General features: G+C 46.0%; 1 protein-coding gene across 1 annotated transcript; it reads right to left on the bottom strand.

The window, feature by feature from the left end:
* Positions 1 to 13,077: 13,077 nt before the first annotated feature.
* Positions 13,078 to 14,834, bottom strand: LOC147974196 (uncharacterized). Its single transcript, XM_087522386.1, has 5 exons — positions 14,352 to 14,834; positions 13,975 to 14,224; positions 13,657 to 13,872; positions 13,409 to 13,523; positions 13,078 to 13,299 (listed from the first exon to the last, which is right to left on the bottom strand). Exons 2-5 carry the CDS (start codon positions 14,185 to 14,187, stop codon positions 13,256 to 13,258), a joined length of 588 nt encoding a protein of 195 aa, XP_087378512.1. The 5' UTR covers positions 14,188 to 14,224; positions 14,352 to 14,834; the 3' UTR covers positions 13,078 to 13,255.
* Between the last annotated feature and the right edge of the window lie 2,435 nt (positions 14,835 to 17,269).

Raw genomic sequence — 17,269 nt, 5'->3', positions numbered from 1 at the left:
ACATCCATTAAGAAGGTACAAAATTCTAGCTAGACATGGCAAGAACAATGGCATAGCATGCAAAGATCAACTACAATAACATCGGCAAAATCGCAAACGAGTTGACGATCTGCCCAGATTCACCACGAAGCAAAAGTAGAGCTCGATTGACTCAAGCTATGGTGCTCCATAATTGCAAGTAAAGACATATATGGATAGAACATAACATGATTAACAAAACTCCTTTACTGATCATCCTCAAAAGAGGCAAGGATCACTAGGAAACAAGCTGAACATATGGCATTATGAACTAAATAATCCCAGACTTAGTGAAAACTACTAAGTCCCTGAAAACAGATTTTCCGGGTGCCTCACTTTGCAAGCTTGCACAAGTCACCACACACATCCTAAAAATGTATGGGTTGCACCTATAGAAAGAAGACAAAATCCATAACAAAACATATGAAGGACTCACAGGCATAGCATGCACACAATAATCATGACAAAAATGACAAAAGTCTAAGATGAACTAGCAGATCTTACAATTAACTCACCAAGCCTCCTTCTAACAGCATTTTGGGCATCAATATGAACTCAAATGAAAATGATGCAATGGAATGAAATGATGTACTCGTCGAGACGAACATTTTGATATACTATATGCCCAAATCGGAGCTACGGATGCAAAGTTACGGCAGGTCAAAGTAGGCATAAAAATTAGGGTTTCTGAGCAAAAAGTCAACCGTTCGGGATCCAGATCTGGATCGGCACGGATAACGGAGTTTGCCGGATTTCACTGTTCACGCCGGAGTCTTGCCGGAGAGGAAGAAGCCGGACATGCATGGGGAGGAGGAGGAGGACGGCGGGGCCGGCCGGATCCGACGAGGACGGCGGCGGCGGCGGCCGGGGTCGGCCGGTGCGGGCTCCGGTGAGGCGGGCGAAGGGCGGCCGGGGTCGGCCGGTGCGGGCTCCGGCGAGGTCGCCCGCGGAGGCGGCGAGCTTCGGCGCCCGGGGCCGGGGAAGACGGGCGGCGCGGGGCGAGGCTCCTCGGGCCCGACGAGGCGCGGGGGAGGGCCCGCCTCGGGCCTGCGGGGCGGCGGGAGCGGCGATGTGGGCGCGGCGGCGCGGGCCAATGGCGTGGCGACAAGTGGCGGCGGGGTGGCGATTCAGACGTGTCTGTCGGCGGGGAATTTTTCCGGCGGGCGCGAGGGGTGGATCTAGGGTTTCATGGGAGGAGATGATCCGAAAAATGGAGGGGGCTATTTATAGGCATAAGTGGAGGTAGGAGAGTCCAAATGAGGTACGGTTTTCAGCCACGCGTTCGTGGTCGAACGATCTAGATGATGGAGCAAAGATTGGTGGGTTTTGGGCCAAATTGGAGGGGTGTTGGGCTGCAACACACACGAGGCCTTTTCGGTCCCTCGGTTAACCGTTGGAGTATCAAACGAAGTCCAAATGATACGAAACTTGACAGGCGGTCTACCGGTAGTAAACCAAGGCCGCATGACATGTCTCGGTCCAATCCGGAAATGTTTAATCCCCACACACGAAAGAAAGCTAGAATTGACCACCGGAGGAGAACGAAGCGCCGGAATGCAAAACGGACAACGGGGAAAATGCTCGAATGCATGAGATGAACACGTATGCAAATGCAATGCACATGATGACATGATATGAGATGCATGAAAACGAAAACAACACACGGAGACAAAGACCCGAACCCGAGAAATAAATATAAATTAGTGCCGGAAACGGCAAGAGTTGGAGTACAAATAGGGAAAGTTACATCCGGGGTGTTACAGTAGAACTCGATGAAGTACTACCTCTTGAACCGGAAAGTAGTGCAGCTCAGGAAAATGTTCCTGTGGTGCCTACATCCACTGGAGAGGAAATTAATGATGATGATCAAGGTACTTCGAATCAAGTTGCTACTGAACTTCGTAGGTCCACAAGGACACGTTCCACACCAGAGTGGTATGGCAACCCTGTCCTGGAAATCATGTTGTTAGACAACGGTGAACCTTCGAACTATGAAGAAGCGATGGCGGGCCCAGATTCCAACAAATGGCTTGAAGCCATGCAATCCGAGATAGGATCCATGTATGAAAACAAAGTATGGACTTTGACAGACTTGCCCGATGATCGGCGAGCGATAGAAAACAAATGGATATTTAAGAAGAAGACGGACGCGGATGGTAATGTTACCATCTATAAAGCTCGACTTGTTGCTAAGGGTTATCGGCAAGTTCAAGGGGTTGACTATGATGAGAATTTCTCTCCCGTAGCGAAGCTGAAGTCCGTCCGAATTATGTTAGCAATTGCCGCATACTATGATTATGAGATATGGCAAATGGACGTCAAAACGGCATTCCTTAACGGTTATCTTAAGGAAGAACTGTATATGATGCAGCCGGAAGGTTTTGTCGACCCTAAGAATGCTAACAAGGTATGCAAGCTCCAGCGATCCATTTATGGGCTGGTGCAAGCATCTCGGAGTTGGAACATTCGCTTTGATGAGATGATCAAAGTGTTTGGGTTTATGCGGACTTATGGAGAAGCCTGCGTTTACAAGAAAGTGAGTGGGAGCTCTGTAGCATTTCTCATATTATATGTAGATGACATACTTTTGATGGGAAATGATATAGAACTTTTGGACAGCATTAAGGCCTACTTGAATAAGAGTTTTTCAATGAAGGACCTTGGAGAAGCTGCTTATATATTAGGCATCAAGATCTATAGAGATAGATCAAGACGCCTCATAGGTCTTTCACAAAGCACATACCTTGATAAGATATTGAAGAAATTCAATATGGATCAGTCTAAGAAGGGGTTCTTGCTTGTGTTGCAAGGTGTGAAATTGAGCTCAGCTCAATGTCCAACCACGGTAGAAGATATAGAAGAGATGAGTGTCATCCCCTATGCCCCAGCCATAGGGTCTATTATGTATGCCATGCTGTGTACCAGACCTGATGTAAACCTTGCCCTAAGTTTGGTAGGAAGGTACCAAAGTAATCCCGGCAAGGAACACTGGACAGCGGTCAAGAATATCCTGAAGTACCTGAAAAGGACTAAGGACATGTTTCTCGTTTATGGAGGTGACGAAGAGCTCGTCGTAAAGGGTTACGTCCACGCTAGCTTCGACACAGATCTGGATGACTCTAAGTCACAAACCGGATACGTGTATATGTTGAATGGTGGAGCAGTAAGCTGGTGCAGCTGCAAGCAGAGCGTCATGGCGGGATCTACATGTGAAGCGGAGTACATGGCAGCCTCGGAGGCAGCGCATGAAGCAATTTGGGTGAAGGAGTTCATCACCGACCTAGGAGTCATACCCAATGCGTCGGGGCCGATCAAACTCTTCTGTGACAACACTGGAGCTATTGCACTTGCCAAGGAGCCCAGGTTTCACAAGAAGACCAGACACATCAAGCGTCGGTTCAACTCCATTCGTGAAAATGTTCAAGATGGAGACATAGAAATTTGCAAAGTGCATGCGGATCTGAATGTCGCAGATCCATTGACTAAACCTCTTCTGCGAGCAAAACATGATCAACACCAGAACTCTATGGGTGTTCGATTCATCACAATATAACTAGATTATTGACTCTAGTGCAAGTGGGAGACTGTTGGAAATATGCCCTAGAGGCAATAATAAAAGGATTATTATTATACTTCCTTGTTCATGATAATTGTCTTTTATTCATGCTATAATTTTGTTATCCGGAAATCGTAATACATGTGTGAATACATAGACACCAACATGTCCCTAGTAAGCATCTAGTTGACTAGCTCATTGATCAATAGATAGTCATGGTTTCCTGACTATGGACATTGGATGTCATTGATAACGAGATCACATCATTAGGAGAATGATGTGATGGACAAGACCCAATCCTAAGCATAGCACAAGATCGTATAGTTCGTTTGCTAGAGCTTTTCCAATGTCGAGTATCTTTTCCTTAGACCATCAGATCGTGTAACTCCCGGATACCGTAGGAGTGCTTTGGGTGTACCAAACATCACAACGTAACTGGGTGACTATAAAGGTATACTACGGGTATCTCCGAAAGTGTCTGTTGGGTTGACACGGATCGAGACTGGGATTTGTCACTCCGTGTGACGGAGAGGTATCTCTGGGCCCACTAGGTAATGCATCATCATAATGAGCTCAAGGTGACCAAGTGTTTGGTCACGGGATCATGCATTACGGTACGAGTAAAGTGACTTGCCGGTAACGAGATTGAACGAGGTATTGGGATACCGACGATCGAATCTCAGGCAAGTAAAATACCGATTGACAAAGGGAATTGTATACGGGATTGATTGAATCCTCGACATCGTGGTTCATCCGATGAGATTATCGAGGAGTATGTGGGAGCCAACATGGGTATCCAGATCCCGTTGTTGTTTATTTGCCGGAGAGGCGTCTCGGTCATGTCTGCATATCTCCCGAACCCGTAGGGTCTACACACTTAAGGTTCGGTGACGCTAGGGTTGTAGAGATATGAGTATGCGGTAATCTGAAAGTTGTTTGGAGTCCCGGATGAGATCCCAGACGTCACGAGGAGTTCCGGAATGGTCCGGAGGTAAAGAATTATATATAGGAAGTGCAGTTTCGGCCATCGGGAAAGATTCGGGGTCACCGGTATTGTACCGGGACCACCGGATGGGTCCCGGGGGTCCACCGGGTGGGGCCACCCATCCCGGAGGGCCCCATGGGCTGAAGTGGGGAGGGGAACCAGCCCATAGTGGGTTGGTGCGCCCCCCCCTTGGGCCCCCCTGTGCCTAGGGTTGGAAACCCTAGGGTGGGGGCGCCTCCACTTGCCTTGGGGGGCACTCCACCCCCCTTGGCCACCGCCCCCCCCAGGAGATCCCATCTCCCAGGGCCGACGCCCCCCCCCCAGGGGGCCTATATAAAGGGGGAGGGAGCGCAGCCGCACCCAAGTCTTGGCTCCTCCCTCTCCCCTGCTACACCTCTCCCTCTCGCAGAAGCTCGGCGAAGCCCTGTTGCGGTGACTGCTGCATCCACCACCACGCCGTCGTGCTGCTGGATCTTCATCAACCTCTCCTTCCCCCCTTGCTGGATCAAGAAGGAGGAGACGTCATGCTGACCGTACGTGTGTTGAACGCAGAGGTGCCGTCCGTTCAGCGCTAGGATCTCCGGTGATTTGGATCACGACGAGTACGACTCCCTCAACCCCGTTCTCTTGAACGCTTCCGCTCGCGATCTACAAAGGTATGTAGATGCACTCCGATCACTCGTTGCTCGATGAACTCATAGATGGATCTTGGTGAAACCGTAGAAAAATTTTTATTTTCTGCAACGTTCCCCAACACAGGCGGCTCGGAGTCCGTGGCCGGAGATGAATCAAGTGGTTCGGCATCACGACTCTCGTGTGGGGTGAAGTCAGTATCCGGCTCTATCTCCGCTGAGAGTATGGTCTCCATGGCGGGGTCTATCCACCCGTCCTTGGATGGAGCAATTTGCTCCGGATTGAAGGCCGGAGTAGTTGCCGGTGTGATCTCCCGAACACTGTCCGATGGCAGAGCTAAATTATGCTCGTCGTGATCGTGCGGCGCACCTGGCATGGGCTCGAATCCGTCGAAGATGAAGTCTCCGCGGATGTCGGCAGTGTAATTCAAGTTCCCAAACCTGACCTGGTGGCCAGGGGCGTAGCTCTCGATCTGCTCCAGATGGCCAAGCGAGTTAGCCCGCAGAGCGAAGCAGCCGAATACGAAGATCTGTCCGGGGAGGAAAACCTCACCCTGGACCGCATCGTTACCAATGATCGAAGGAGCCATCAGGCCTTATGGTGATGACATAGTGGAACTCTCAATGAAAGCACCAATGTCGGTGTCAAAACCGGTGGATCTCGGGTAGGGGGTCCCGAACTGTGCGTCTAAGGCGGATGGTAACAGGAGGCGGGGGACCCGATGTTTACCCAGGTTCGGGCCCTCTCGATGGAGGTAATACCCTACTTCCTGCTTGATTGATCTTGATGATATGAGTATTACAAGAGTTCATCTACCACGAGATCATAGAGGCTAAACCCTAGAAGCTAGCCTATGGTATGATTGTTGTTCTACGGACTAAACCCTCCGGTTTATATAGACACCGGAGGGGGCTAGGGTTACACAGAGTCGGTTACAATGGGAGGAGATCTACATATCCGTATTGCCAAGCTTGCCTTCCACGCCAAGGAGAGTCCCATCCGAACACGGGACGAAGTCTTCAATCTTGTATCTTCATAGTCCAACAGTCCGGCCAAAGGATATAGTCCGGCTGTCCGGAGACCCCCTAATCCAGGACTCCCTCAGTTGCATTCACGTTAATAGGGCACCATCAAAATCCGTTGAGACGACACCTTATGAACTGTGGTTTGGCAAGAAACCAAAGTTGTCGTTTCTTAAAGTTTGGGGCTACGATGCTTATGTGAAAAAACTTCAACCTGATAAGCTTGAACCCAAATCGGAGAAATGTATCTTCATAGGGTACCCAATGGAAACTGTTGGGTACACCTTCTATCACAGATCCGAAGGCAAGATATTCGTTGCTAAGAATGGATCCTTTCTAGAGAAGGAGTTTCTCTCGAAAGAAGTGAGTGGGAGGAAAGTAGAACTTGATGAGGTAATTGTACCTGCTCCCTTATTGGAAAGTAGTTCATCACAGAAACCGGTTTCTGTGACACCTACACCAATTAGTGAGGAAGCTAATGATATCAATCATGAAACTTCAGATCAAGTTACTACTGAACCTCGTAGGTCAACCAGAGTAAGATCCACACCAGAGTGGTACGGTAATCCTATTCTGGAGGTCATGTTACTTGACCAAGGTGAACCTACAAACTATGAAGAAGCGATGGTGAGCCCAGATTCGACAAAATGGCTGGAGGCCATGAAATCTGAGATGGGATCCATGTATGAGAACAAAGTATGGACTTTGGTTGACTTGCCTGATGATCGGCAAGCCATTGAGAATAAGTGGATCTTCAAGAAGAAGACTGACGCTGACGGTAATGTTACTGTCTATAAAGCTCGACTTGTTGCAAAAGGTTTTCGACAAGTTCAAGGGATTGACTACGTTGAGACTTTCTCACCCGTAGCGATGCTTAAGTCTGTCCGAATCATGTTAGCAATTTCTGCATTTTATGATTATGAAATTTGGCAAATGGATGTCAAAACTGCATTCCTAAATGGATTTCTGGAAGAAGAGTTGTATATGATGCAACCAGAAGGTTTTGTTGATCCAAAGGGAGCTAACAAAGTGTGCAAGCTCCAGTGATCCATTTATGGACTGGTGTAAGCCTCTCGAGTTGGAACAAACGTTTTGATAGTGTGATCAAAGCATATGGTTTTATACAGACTTTTGGAGAAGCCTGTATTTACAATAAAGTGAGTGGGAGCTCTGTAGCATTTCTGATATTATATGTGGATGGCATATTACTGATTGGAAATGATATAGAATTTCTGGATAGCATAAAAGGATACTTGAATAAAAAAATTCAATGAAAGACCTCGGTGAAGTTGCTTACATATTAGGCATCAAGATCTATAGAGATAGATCAAGACGCTTGATAGGACTTTCACAAAGCACATACCTTGACAAAGTTTTGAAAAAGTTCAAAATGGATCAAGCAAAGAAAGGGTTCTTGCCTGTATTACAAGGTGTGAAGTTGAGTCAGACTCAATGCCCGACCACTGCAGAAGATAGAGAGAAAATGAAAGATGTTCCCTATGCTTCAGCCATAGGCTTTATCATGTATGCAATGATGTGTACCAGACCTGATGTGTGTCTTGCTATTAGCCTAGCAGGCAGGTACCAAAGTAATCTAGGAGTGGATCACTGGACAGCGGTCAAGAACATCCTGAAATACCTGAAAGGGACTAAGGATATGTTTCTCGTTTATGGAGGTGACAAAGAGCTAGTCGTAAATGGTTACGTCGATGCAAGCTTTGACACTGATCCGGACGATTCTAAATCACAAACCCGATACGTGTTTACATTGAACGGTGGAGCTGTCAGTTGGTGCAGTTCTAAACAAAGCGTCATGGCGGGATCTAAGTAAGAAGCGGAGTACATAGCTGCTTCGGAAGCAGCAAATGAAGGAGTCTGGATGAAGGAGTTCATATCCGATCCAGGTGTCATACCAAGTGCATCGGGTCCAATGAAAATCTTCTGTGAGCATACTGGTGCAATTGCCTTGGCAAAGGAATCCAGATTTCACAAGAGGACCCAGCACATCAAGAGACGCTTCAATTCCATCCGGGACCAAGTCCAGGTGGGAGACATAGAGATTTGCAAGATACATACGGATCTGAATTTTGCACACCCGTTGACTAAGCATCTTCCACGAGCAAAACATGATCAGCACCAAAACTCCATGGGTGTTAGAATCATTACTGTGTAATCTAGATTATTGACTCTAGTGCAAGTGGGAGACTGAAGGAAATATGCCCTGGAGGTAATAATAAAGTTATTATTTATTTCCTCATATCATGATAAATGTTTATTATTCATGCTAGAATTGTATTAACCGGAAACATAATACATGTGTGAATACATAGACAAACATAGTGTCACTAGTATGCCTCTACTTGACTAGCTCGTTAATCAAAGATGGTTAAGTTTCCTAGCCATGGACATGAGTTGTCATTTGATTAACGGGATCACATTATTAGGAGAATAATGTGATTGACTTGACTCATTCCGTTAGCTTAGCACTTGATCGTTTAGTATGTTGCTATTGCTTTCTTCATGACTTATACATGTTCCTATGACTATGAGATTATGCAACTCCCGCTTACCGGAGGAACACTTTGTGTGCTACCAAACGTCACAACGTAACTGGGTGATTATAAAGGTGCTCTACAGGTGTCTCTGAAGGTACTTGTTGGGTTGGCGTATTTCGAGATTAGGATTTGTCACTCCGATTATCGGAGAGGTATCTCTGGGCCCTCTCGTTAATGCACATCACTATAAGCCTTGCAAGCATTGTGACTAATGAGTTAGTTGTGAGATGATGTATTACGGAACGAGTAAACAGACTTGCCGGTAACGAGATTGAACTAGGTATTGTGATACCGACGATCGAATCTCGGGCAAGTAACATACCGATGACAAAGGGAACAACGTATGTTGTTATGCGGTTTGACCGATAAAGATCTTCGAAGAATGTATAGGAGCCAATATGAGCATCCAGGTTCCGCTATTGGTTATTGACCAGAGACGTGTCTCGGTCATGTCTACATAGTTCTCGAACCCATAGGGTCCGCACGCTTAAAGTTAGATCACGATCGGTATTATGAGTTTTGTGTTTTGATGTACCGAAGATAGTTTGGAGTCTCGGATATGATCACGGACATGACGAGGAGTCTCGAAATGGTCGAGACATAAAGATCGATATATTGGACGACTATGTTCGGACACCGGAATGGTTTCGGGGAGTTTCAGACACATACCGGAGTACCGGGGGGTTACCGGAACCCCCCGGGGAGACTAATGGGCCTATTGGGCCCTAGTGGAGAAGAGGAGGGGCGGCCAAGGCCAGCTGCGCGCCCCTCCTCCCCCCCCCCCCAAGTCCGAATTGGACAAGGAGGGGGCGGCGCCCCCCTTTTCCTTTCCCCCTCTCTCTCCTTCCCTCTCCTCTCCTACTCCCACTTGGAAGGGGGGAGTCCTACTCCCGGTGGGAGTAGGACTCCTCATGGGGCGCGCCTAGGGTGGCCGGCCCCCTCCCCCTCCTCCACTCCTTTACATACGGGGAGGAGGGCACCCCTTGGAGACACAACAATTGATCTCTTGATCTCTTAGACGTGTGCGGTGCCCCCCTCCACCATATTCCACCTCTATAATATTGTAGCGGTGCTTAGGCGAAGCCCTGCGTTGGTAGCATCATCATCACCATCACCACGACGTCATGCTGATAGAACTCTCCCTCAAAGCTCGGCTAGCTCGGAGTTCGAGGTACGTCATCGAGCTGAACGTGTGCTGAACTCAGAGGTGCCGTACGTTCGGTACTCGGATCGGTCGGATCGTGAAGACGTACGACTACATCAACCGCGTTGTGCTAACGCTTCCGCTTTCGGTCTACGAGGGTACGTGGACACACTCTTCCCTCTCGTTGTTATGCATCACCATGATCCTGTGTGTGCGTAGGAATTTTTTTAAAATTACTACGTTCCCCAACAAACTCATGTCTATGACTAGGAAACCATAGCCGTCTTTGATCAACGAGCTAGTCCGGTAAAGGCTTACTAGGGACATGTTGTTGTCTATGTATCCACACATGCATTTGAGTTTTCAGTCAATACAATTATAGCATGGACAATAAACGATTATCATGAACAAGGAAATATAATAATAACCACTTTATTATTGCCTCTAGGGCATATTTCTAATAGGGTCACCGTAATCTCCTCACGCCCTCACTTGATCCCGCTTGGTATATCTTCTACACTTTGTGTGTTGATCAACTTGAATCACTCTTTGACTTAGTCTTGATCAACCTTGTATCATGTATTGTTTATGACCAATCTTTGGATAATTCCTTGAATAACACCTTGGTCACAACCAACAAATGGACTTCAAGAAAAGCCTATGGACAAATCCTACGAATATAACTCAAGACAACCATTAGTCCATAGAGATTGTCATCAATTACCAAAACCAAAGATGGGGGCACCACTATGTTCTTTCATCCACCATCAGCACCACCGCATCGAGCCGCGTCCACCCGAGCCCCTCCCCATCCCCAAGACTCCCTGGAGTGCCAAATCTGTCGAACGCAGGGCGTAGCACCATCGTTCAGCGTCGTGCCTACATTTTTCTGGCGACATCTCCGGTGACCTAACCCCGGTGAGGCCCAGATCTAATCTCATCTGTTTGTTTCAATCCAATAGCTCAGCTCACACACGCACTCACTTACCAAATCGGTACCGGCCAATCACGTGTCCCACCTTATCCAAAACATTATTCAGAACAATTTCCGTTTAATTGAATTATTTGGTAGTTTTATAGAAAACCCCTAGCACTTCAAACCATCGTAACTTTTATCTACGAATGCTAATTTAGTGAACTTTTTGCAGAACGATACTTATGAAATACACTTTCAGCTAGTCCAAAAATATTTAGCCTTTGAATAGTATAAAATTCAAATTCAAGCAGAATGAATTTAAATTTAAATTGGGCATAACTTGTAATTTATAAATCCAATTAAATTGAATCCTTTTACAGAATAAACTTAGTAAAATTAAGTTTCAAATGGTCTCACTGAAAATAAAATTTGAATAATTAAAAAAAATGAATTTAGGTAGAATCCAGTAGATGCCAGAATTTAAAAGAAATTTGGAACTATTTGAGTTGACTTTAAATAAAAGACCTAAATGGAATAATTCCTTTTGCAACTAAGTTCAGAAACTTAAAATGAACTTTATTAATATTTTTGGATTATTATTTGACTTTAGGAAATTCAAAGTAATATTTGGATTCAGTTCAAGTTAAAATTGGTTATAACCTTAGAACCATGAACTCAAATTGAATAAATCCTTTTGCAATATAATTGGGAAACTTAAAATTTACCTAGTAAAATTTTGGAGTTAAATTGATTTTAGAAAAATAAATTTAAACTGAATTTAGTCCAAGCACAGATAAGACTTGAATTGAACTCTAGTCTAGTAAATAACTTTGGGATTTATAGTTGACCTTAGTCTAAACTGGAGGTTGAATAAATAAACTTTAGTAATTACTATATTGGATTTGTATTTGATTTTAGAAAAAGAATAAAAAATTTGAGTAGGGCTTGAACTGCCGTCAAAGTAGGAGTAGTAGTAGAATCGGATATCATCTCAAAAAAAAATATAGTAACGGAGTAATATAGGCCGCCGCCGCCGCCCAAACCATCGATCCGTGGGGAGCCAGTGCCATGCCGACAGACCACGCAGAGGCAGAGGCAGAGGCAGAGCCAGAGCCCGCCGTCGCCGGCGTCAGCCTGTCGCCGGATGTGCTGGGCAACATCCACGCCCGCCTGGCCTTCCCCGAGCGCCTCGCCTTGGCCGCCGTCTTCCGCGCCGAGCGCCACGCCTTCAGGCCCGAGGCGCCGTACCTCCTCATCCCCGGCCGGACCCCGGACACCGCCACACTCTTCTCCGTCGCCGACCGCCGCGCCGCCGCCGTGCGCTCCCGGGGCCACGCCTTCATGGGCTCCTCCCGCGGGTGGCTCGTCACAGCCGACGCTGACGCCGCGCTGCGCCTCGTCAACCCGGTGACCGGCGAGCAGCGCGCGCTCCCCTGCGTCCACGCGCTCCACGGACTTGGAGTTCACGCTGGAGCCCTTCACCAGGGGCCCGCCGTACCCCTGTTGGCACCTTCACGCTGGAGGCCGAGCAGACGCCAAGGCTGACTAATGAGGACAGCCAACCGTGGCGCCGACGCAAGTACCTCGTGGCGGCTGATGGTGGTGCTCAAGGAGTTGAAGGAGACGACGACGGGCTGGTGTGGCCGGACGTGGTCCTTGAAGGTGCATGTGCTGGACGGAGGCAGGTGGAAGGAGACGGAGGACATCGGAGACGCGGCGCTGTTCGTGTGGGCGAACGAGTCCCTGTGCGTGTCCACCAGGAGCTCAGGGCCGGCTGCGTCTACTAGACCGACAGCTTGCCGTCGGAGTGTTGAGCCTCAAGGACGGCACGGTGAAGAAGGTGTGGGGGCTGGGGCGGCACCGGAGCTGGCAGCGGCCGGTGTGGCTCACGCCTTCCGCTTCCATCCCATGATAGATACAAGTACATTGGTTCACAACCTCCATTGAGAATTACATACATACATACATACATTTACTAAATAAATGAAAGAAGCATCAGCAATTTAGAAAACAATGAAAATTCAAAGGTTTGAAATTTGTGTTAGTATGCAAAAAAGCAGAAAACAACATAAACTTTTTTTGTTTTCTTTTTGGCAATAGATAGATATTCACTCAGATATTGTTATCTGGTGTAATAATACATATATATATATATATATATATATATATATATATATAGCTTGGACGAAGATACTCGTAGCGTATTCAACACAAATAATGCCGTCCCGATGAACAACAAGAGCAGGAATCATAATAATAGACTATACCAATTCACTCAGCAGCCTCTGAATTCTTGCTTTGGTGTATCCATCCATCCAATAATAATATCGATCCATGTGATCTAGGCTACAGAAAAAAGAAATATTACAATCAAAACATCTTTTGCTTTCCCCAATTCCATCTTATTCAGCACCCAGGTTGGCCTTTCAAGGATTTAGAGGCTCGTCTTGCGCAGTCATCTCTTGTGATTCTGCGGTAAGTATATATGGTTGTTAGCAGCAGTTAGGGACACTCTGAATCGATACATACATCGATCGGAAAGATAGCTGCTGGAACAAATTAAAGGAAAGGCAAGTTACTTGTGGATAGCTTGTGTAGGTCAGCGACAAGCATGAGCCGTCTCTGCAAGATTGCCACCATCAAGAGGAAGATGGAACACATGCCAAACATGACGGTGATAGGGAAAGCATTCACCTGCAACATAATCATGCATGTTTATTACTCCTACTAGGTAAAAAGGAGTTTCAGTGCCATGGTTTCCAAAAGATCCTGACTGACAGATCACCATCAGTGGATATTTTGGATAGGAGAAGAACATTTTGCTTACATTGTAGAGCACCACACAGACAAACAGGTTGAGCGGTATGCGGAAGAAGTTCATGATGGTGCTCCTCGCCTCCTCAGGAATGTACTGAGATCTCATCTTCATGATGGATGGCCAGAAAATGCCGACGCACGACTCAAAGGTACAGAAACCAAGCAGCTGTAGAGAGCCCCCAAACGAGATGCCGCTTCCTTTCACTGAAGACGTCGGCACCAGAAGCTGTCACGTCACACATGCGAAAACGATTCGCTATCAGTAAGAAGAAATCGTCGTACTAGAATGAAAGGCAGAGAAAGAAATGAAGAGTAAGTATGGTCTTACGCTGGTGGCAACCGGGAGGAGAAGGGTGAAGGCTGATACTGCAAACACGATCTGCATATAGCCTTCGACCTTCATCTTGCGGGCCAACAGGCGTGATGCAATGGAGCTACCCAGCATAGACGACAGCATGAAGGTAGCAAATATGAAGCCATGAGGAATGTCTTCATCATTTGGGCTCAAGGCTGGAGTCCAGAGGAAGACAAAGGTGTACATGGAGCCCTCGAACAGCGACTGAATGCGATTTTCTCATCTGAAGATTCATTCATTCATTCATTCATAAATGGTTAGTGTCAGAATAACAATTCTTGTAATGTTGTGTTGCAGTCCGTCCGTCCAATAAAGGAAGTGAAGCTATGGTAAGCAGCATATATACATACCTGAAGCGATTGCCTTGGCGGCAACCTTGAACTGAGACATGAGATCCTTGCCTTCAGATTGATCTCCGTAGTTTTCACTCCAGGAGGACATGATGATAGCCATGCCTATTGCCAGGAAGCACGCGGCGGCATCGAAAGGAGCCACAGGACCAAAGCCCAGGTTGTCAGCAAGCAGGTTTGCAAACAGCCCGGCTATAATGGCGATGAGACCATTTCCGAGGAATATAGCCTTTGAGAATGTGATTGACAACCACTGCGGGTCATAGCCTCTCTGTGAAAGATGACATGAAACAAAACAAAAAGGTGAATAATACTTACTAGTCTTGTTGCATTGCAAAAAGGTACTGTAGAAATCAACAAGATATAATAATAATAATAATGCATAATTTGGCAATTTGGAGATGACAAGGATTTATTTCTGGTTGGTTGTTAATCAAAAAATAGTACTTGCGGCCTATTAGTACATTACATTAGGGGAGGGGAGGGGAGGGGAGGGGAGGGGAGGGAGGGGCAGAAGAAGAGGATTAAATAGAGTGTCACATGCATGCTGCAGATACTGTAGTTAGAGGATCCATCCTATCCTTGGATTCTCTCTCTCTCTTGTTAGGTTAGGATGGATAATTCAGTGAGCACAGTGTTATGTTAATTAATAGTGAGAGAGACAGCACATGGAGAGAGAGGGCGAATAAAAGGATAAGGTCCCAGATTGATGCCCCAGAGAAAGAAAGGGCCATGCTTCCTTGCTCTGTTAAATAAATGCCAATGGCAAGTCGGCAACCACCATAGGATGACCTGACCTCACCTCACCTCACCTGATCTAATCCATTCCACCGACACAACAAACAAAGGACAAGTGACTGATTGATGAAACAAAAACAAAAACAAAACATGGTGGATTTCATTTAAGATTGCAGGCGGCAAGATTTCATTCAGTCTTTTTTCCTTTGAGATGGATGATGACAAAGTGAGTGAGGTTTTCCTTTCCTCTTGCTGGGCACTCACTCATAGACAAAGTGAGTGAAATCTCCAATTATTTAACTAACACCACTTGTGTAGTCATCTTTATTTATTTATATTGGACTTGCTTGTAGCATTGGCAGTCAAACATCCAGTGCAGCCAGCATATTCACTTCAGCACTAGTACTAGATTATTCACGACAAATATACTCCCTCCGTCCTATAATATAAGAACGTTTTTGACACTAGTGTAGTGTTAAAAACGTTCTTATATTTTGGGACAGGGGGTAGATAGGAAGGGATAAGCAGCAGCAGCATTACGTAGGTAGTAGTAAGGACGGATGTTCAACACAAGACACATTCCAAAGATCTACTCCCTCCGTTTCCAAAGAGATGACCCAACTGTGTACTAACTTTAATACAAAGTTGGGTAACCTATTTTGGAACGGAGGGAGTAGTACACACAATCTAGTGAGTGCTTGATGCCTTGCCTTGTGGATATAGAACAAGACAAAAGGTTAAATCTTTTTCTTTCTTTCTTTCTTTGGATTAAAGGCAAAGGCAGCTAGCTAGCTAGCACAGTGGTTTGGGTTGAGTTGATTTTGATTTGATTTGATTTGATTTGATTGACAGTGACACTGGGGAGTAGTGTAGATCTCATCTGGTTTGGGTGGGTTACATACAAAGATACAGAAAATAGTTACTACTCTAATGATGAGTGGTTGTTACTACTACTCTAATGATGAGTGGTGGCAGGAGTGGAGTGGAGTAAAAACCAAGAGAGAAAGAAAGAAAGAAAGAAAGAAAGAAGGGGAAAGAAACCTTGTTGTGCTCGGCGACGAGTCATGACTCGAATGTGGAGAAGAGGAGGGAGGTGGCGACGCCGCCGAGGATGCGGCCGAGGAGGAGGACCCGGTACTGCGGGGAGTGCTTGGTGATGCAGCTGAGGATGTAGGTGATGCAGTAGGTGATGCACGCGCGCTTGCGGCCCCTAATTTATTTTTCATTCAGATTCATTCAGGTAAGCAAGCAAGCAATGAATCCCAATGGAAAACAAGAAAGAATTCCAGAAAGAAAAGAGACGTACTGCCTGTCTGCTAGTGATCCAACCCAACCCAACCCAACCCAACCTAACCCGGCCATCACCATTCACCCGGACGGAATACATACATAGATTTACTTCTCAATTTACACTCAATTAACATATGTTTGTGACACATTTTACCTTTTCCCTATTACTCCCTCCGTTCCTAAACTAGGTGGTCTACGGATCTGGATGTAGTTTTTATTTCTGGTATTTGTTGTACTGCCATGATTGAAGATGAATAGATCAGAAATTTTTCCGCAAAAAAAAATTGACTACATACGGAGCAAAATGAGTGAATCTACACTTTAAAATATGTCTATCTATATACATCCTTACATATATGTGGTAGTCTATTTAAAATCTCTAAAAAACAAATACTATTCTTTAGGAATGGAGGGAGTATTTTGCTTTTGGAGCTGATTGGACACGCCACGTCTTCGGCTTATTTCTATTATTTCTTGTCTAAGGTTCACATCTAGTTCCATTTTCTGCACTGCCGGTAATTGAAATAATTAGTTTTTGAATCGTATGTTTTGCCAAAATGAAAAAGAAAAAAAATGGGGGGGGGGGTAGGTTTTCATCATGCGCGCTTGTTTTTTGTGCTGGATTCAATCAAGATTTGCCTAAAAAGATGACGTGTTAGGAAAGATCAAATTTTGGGTTTAGGTTTTAAGCACGAAACCATAGGTTTCTTCAAAATTCACCCACATGTGTCACAAGATACTGGTTTGCGTTGAAGCTGAATACTTGTGGATTCTGAATGTTGCAGATGCATGCCGGAAATTTGGCATGCTGGATTGACATAACAAGACCCCCAGAACCTTAATCTCATATCTAGCCAAGGAATTTAAGTGCTTTCGATTACTTGAAGGAG

The sequence above is a fragment of the Triticum urartu genome, chromosome 5A (assembly GCF_056163025.1).
Source record: "Triticum urartu cultivar PI428250 chromosome 5A, HENAU_Tu73, whole genome shotgun sequence".
Taxonomy (NCBI): Eukaryota; Viridiplantae; Streptophyta; class Magnoliopsida; order Poales; family Poaceae; genus Triticum; species Triticum urartu.
The sequence above is the reverse complement of the archived record's forward strand: the minus strand, read 5'-3'. Positions and strand labels throughout refer to the sequence as shown.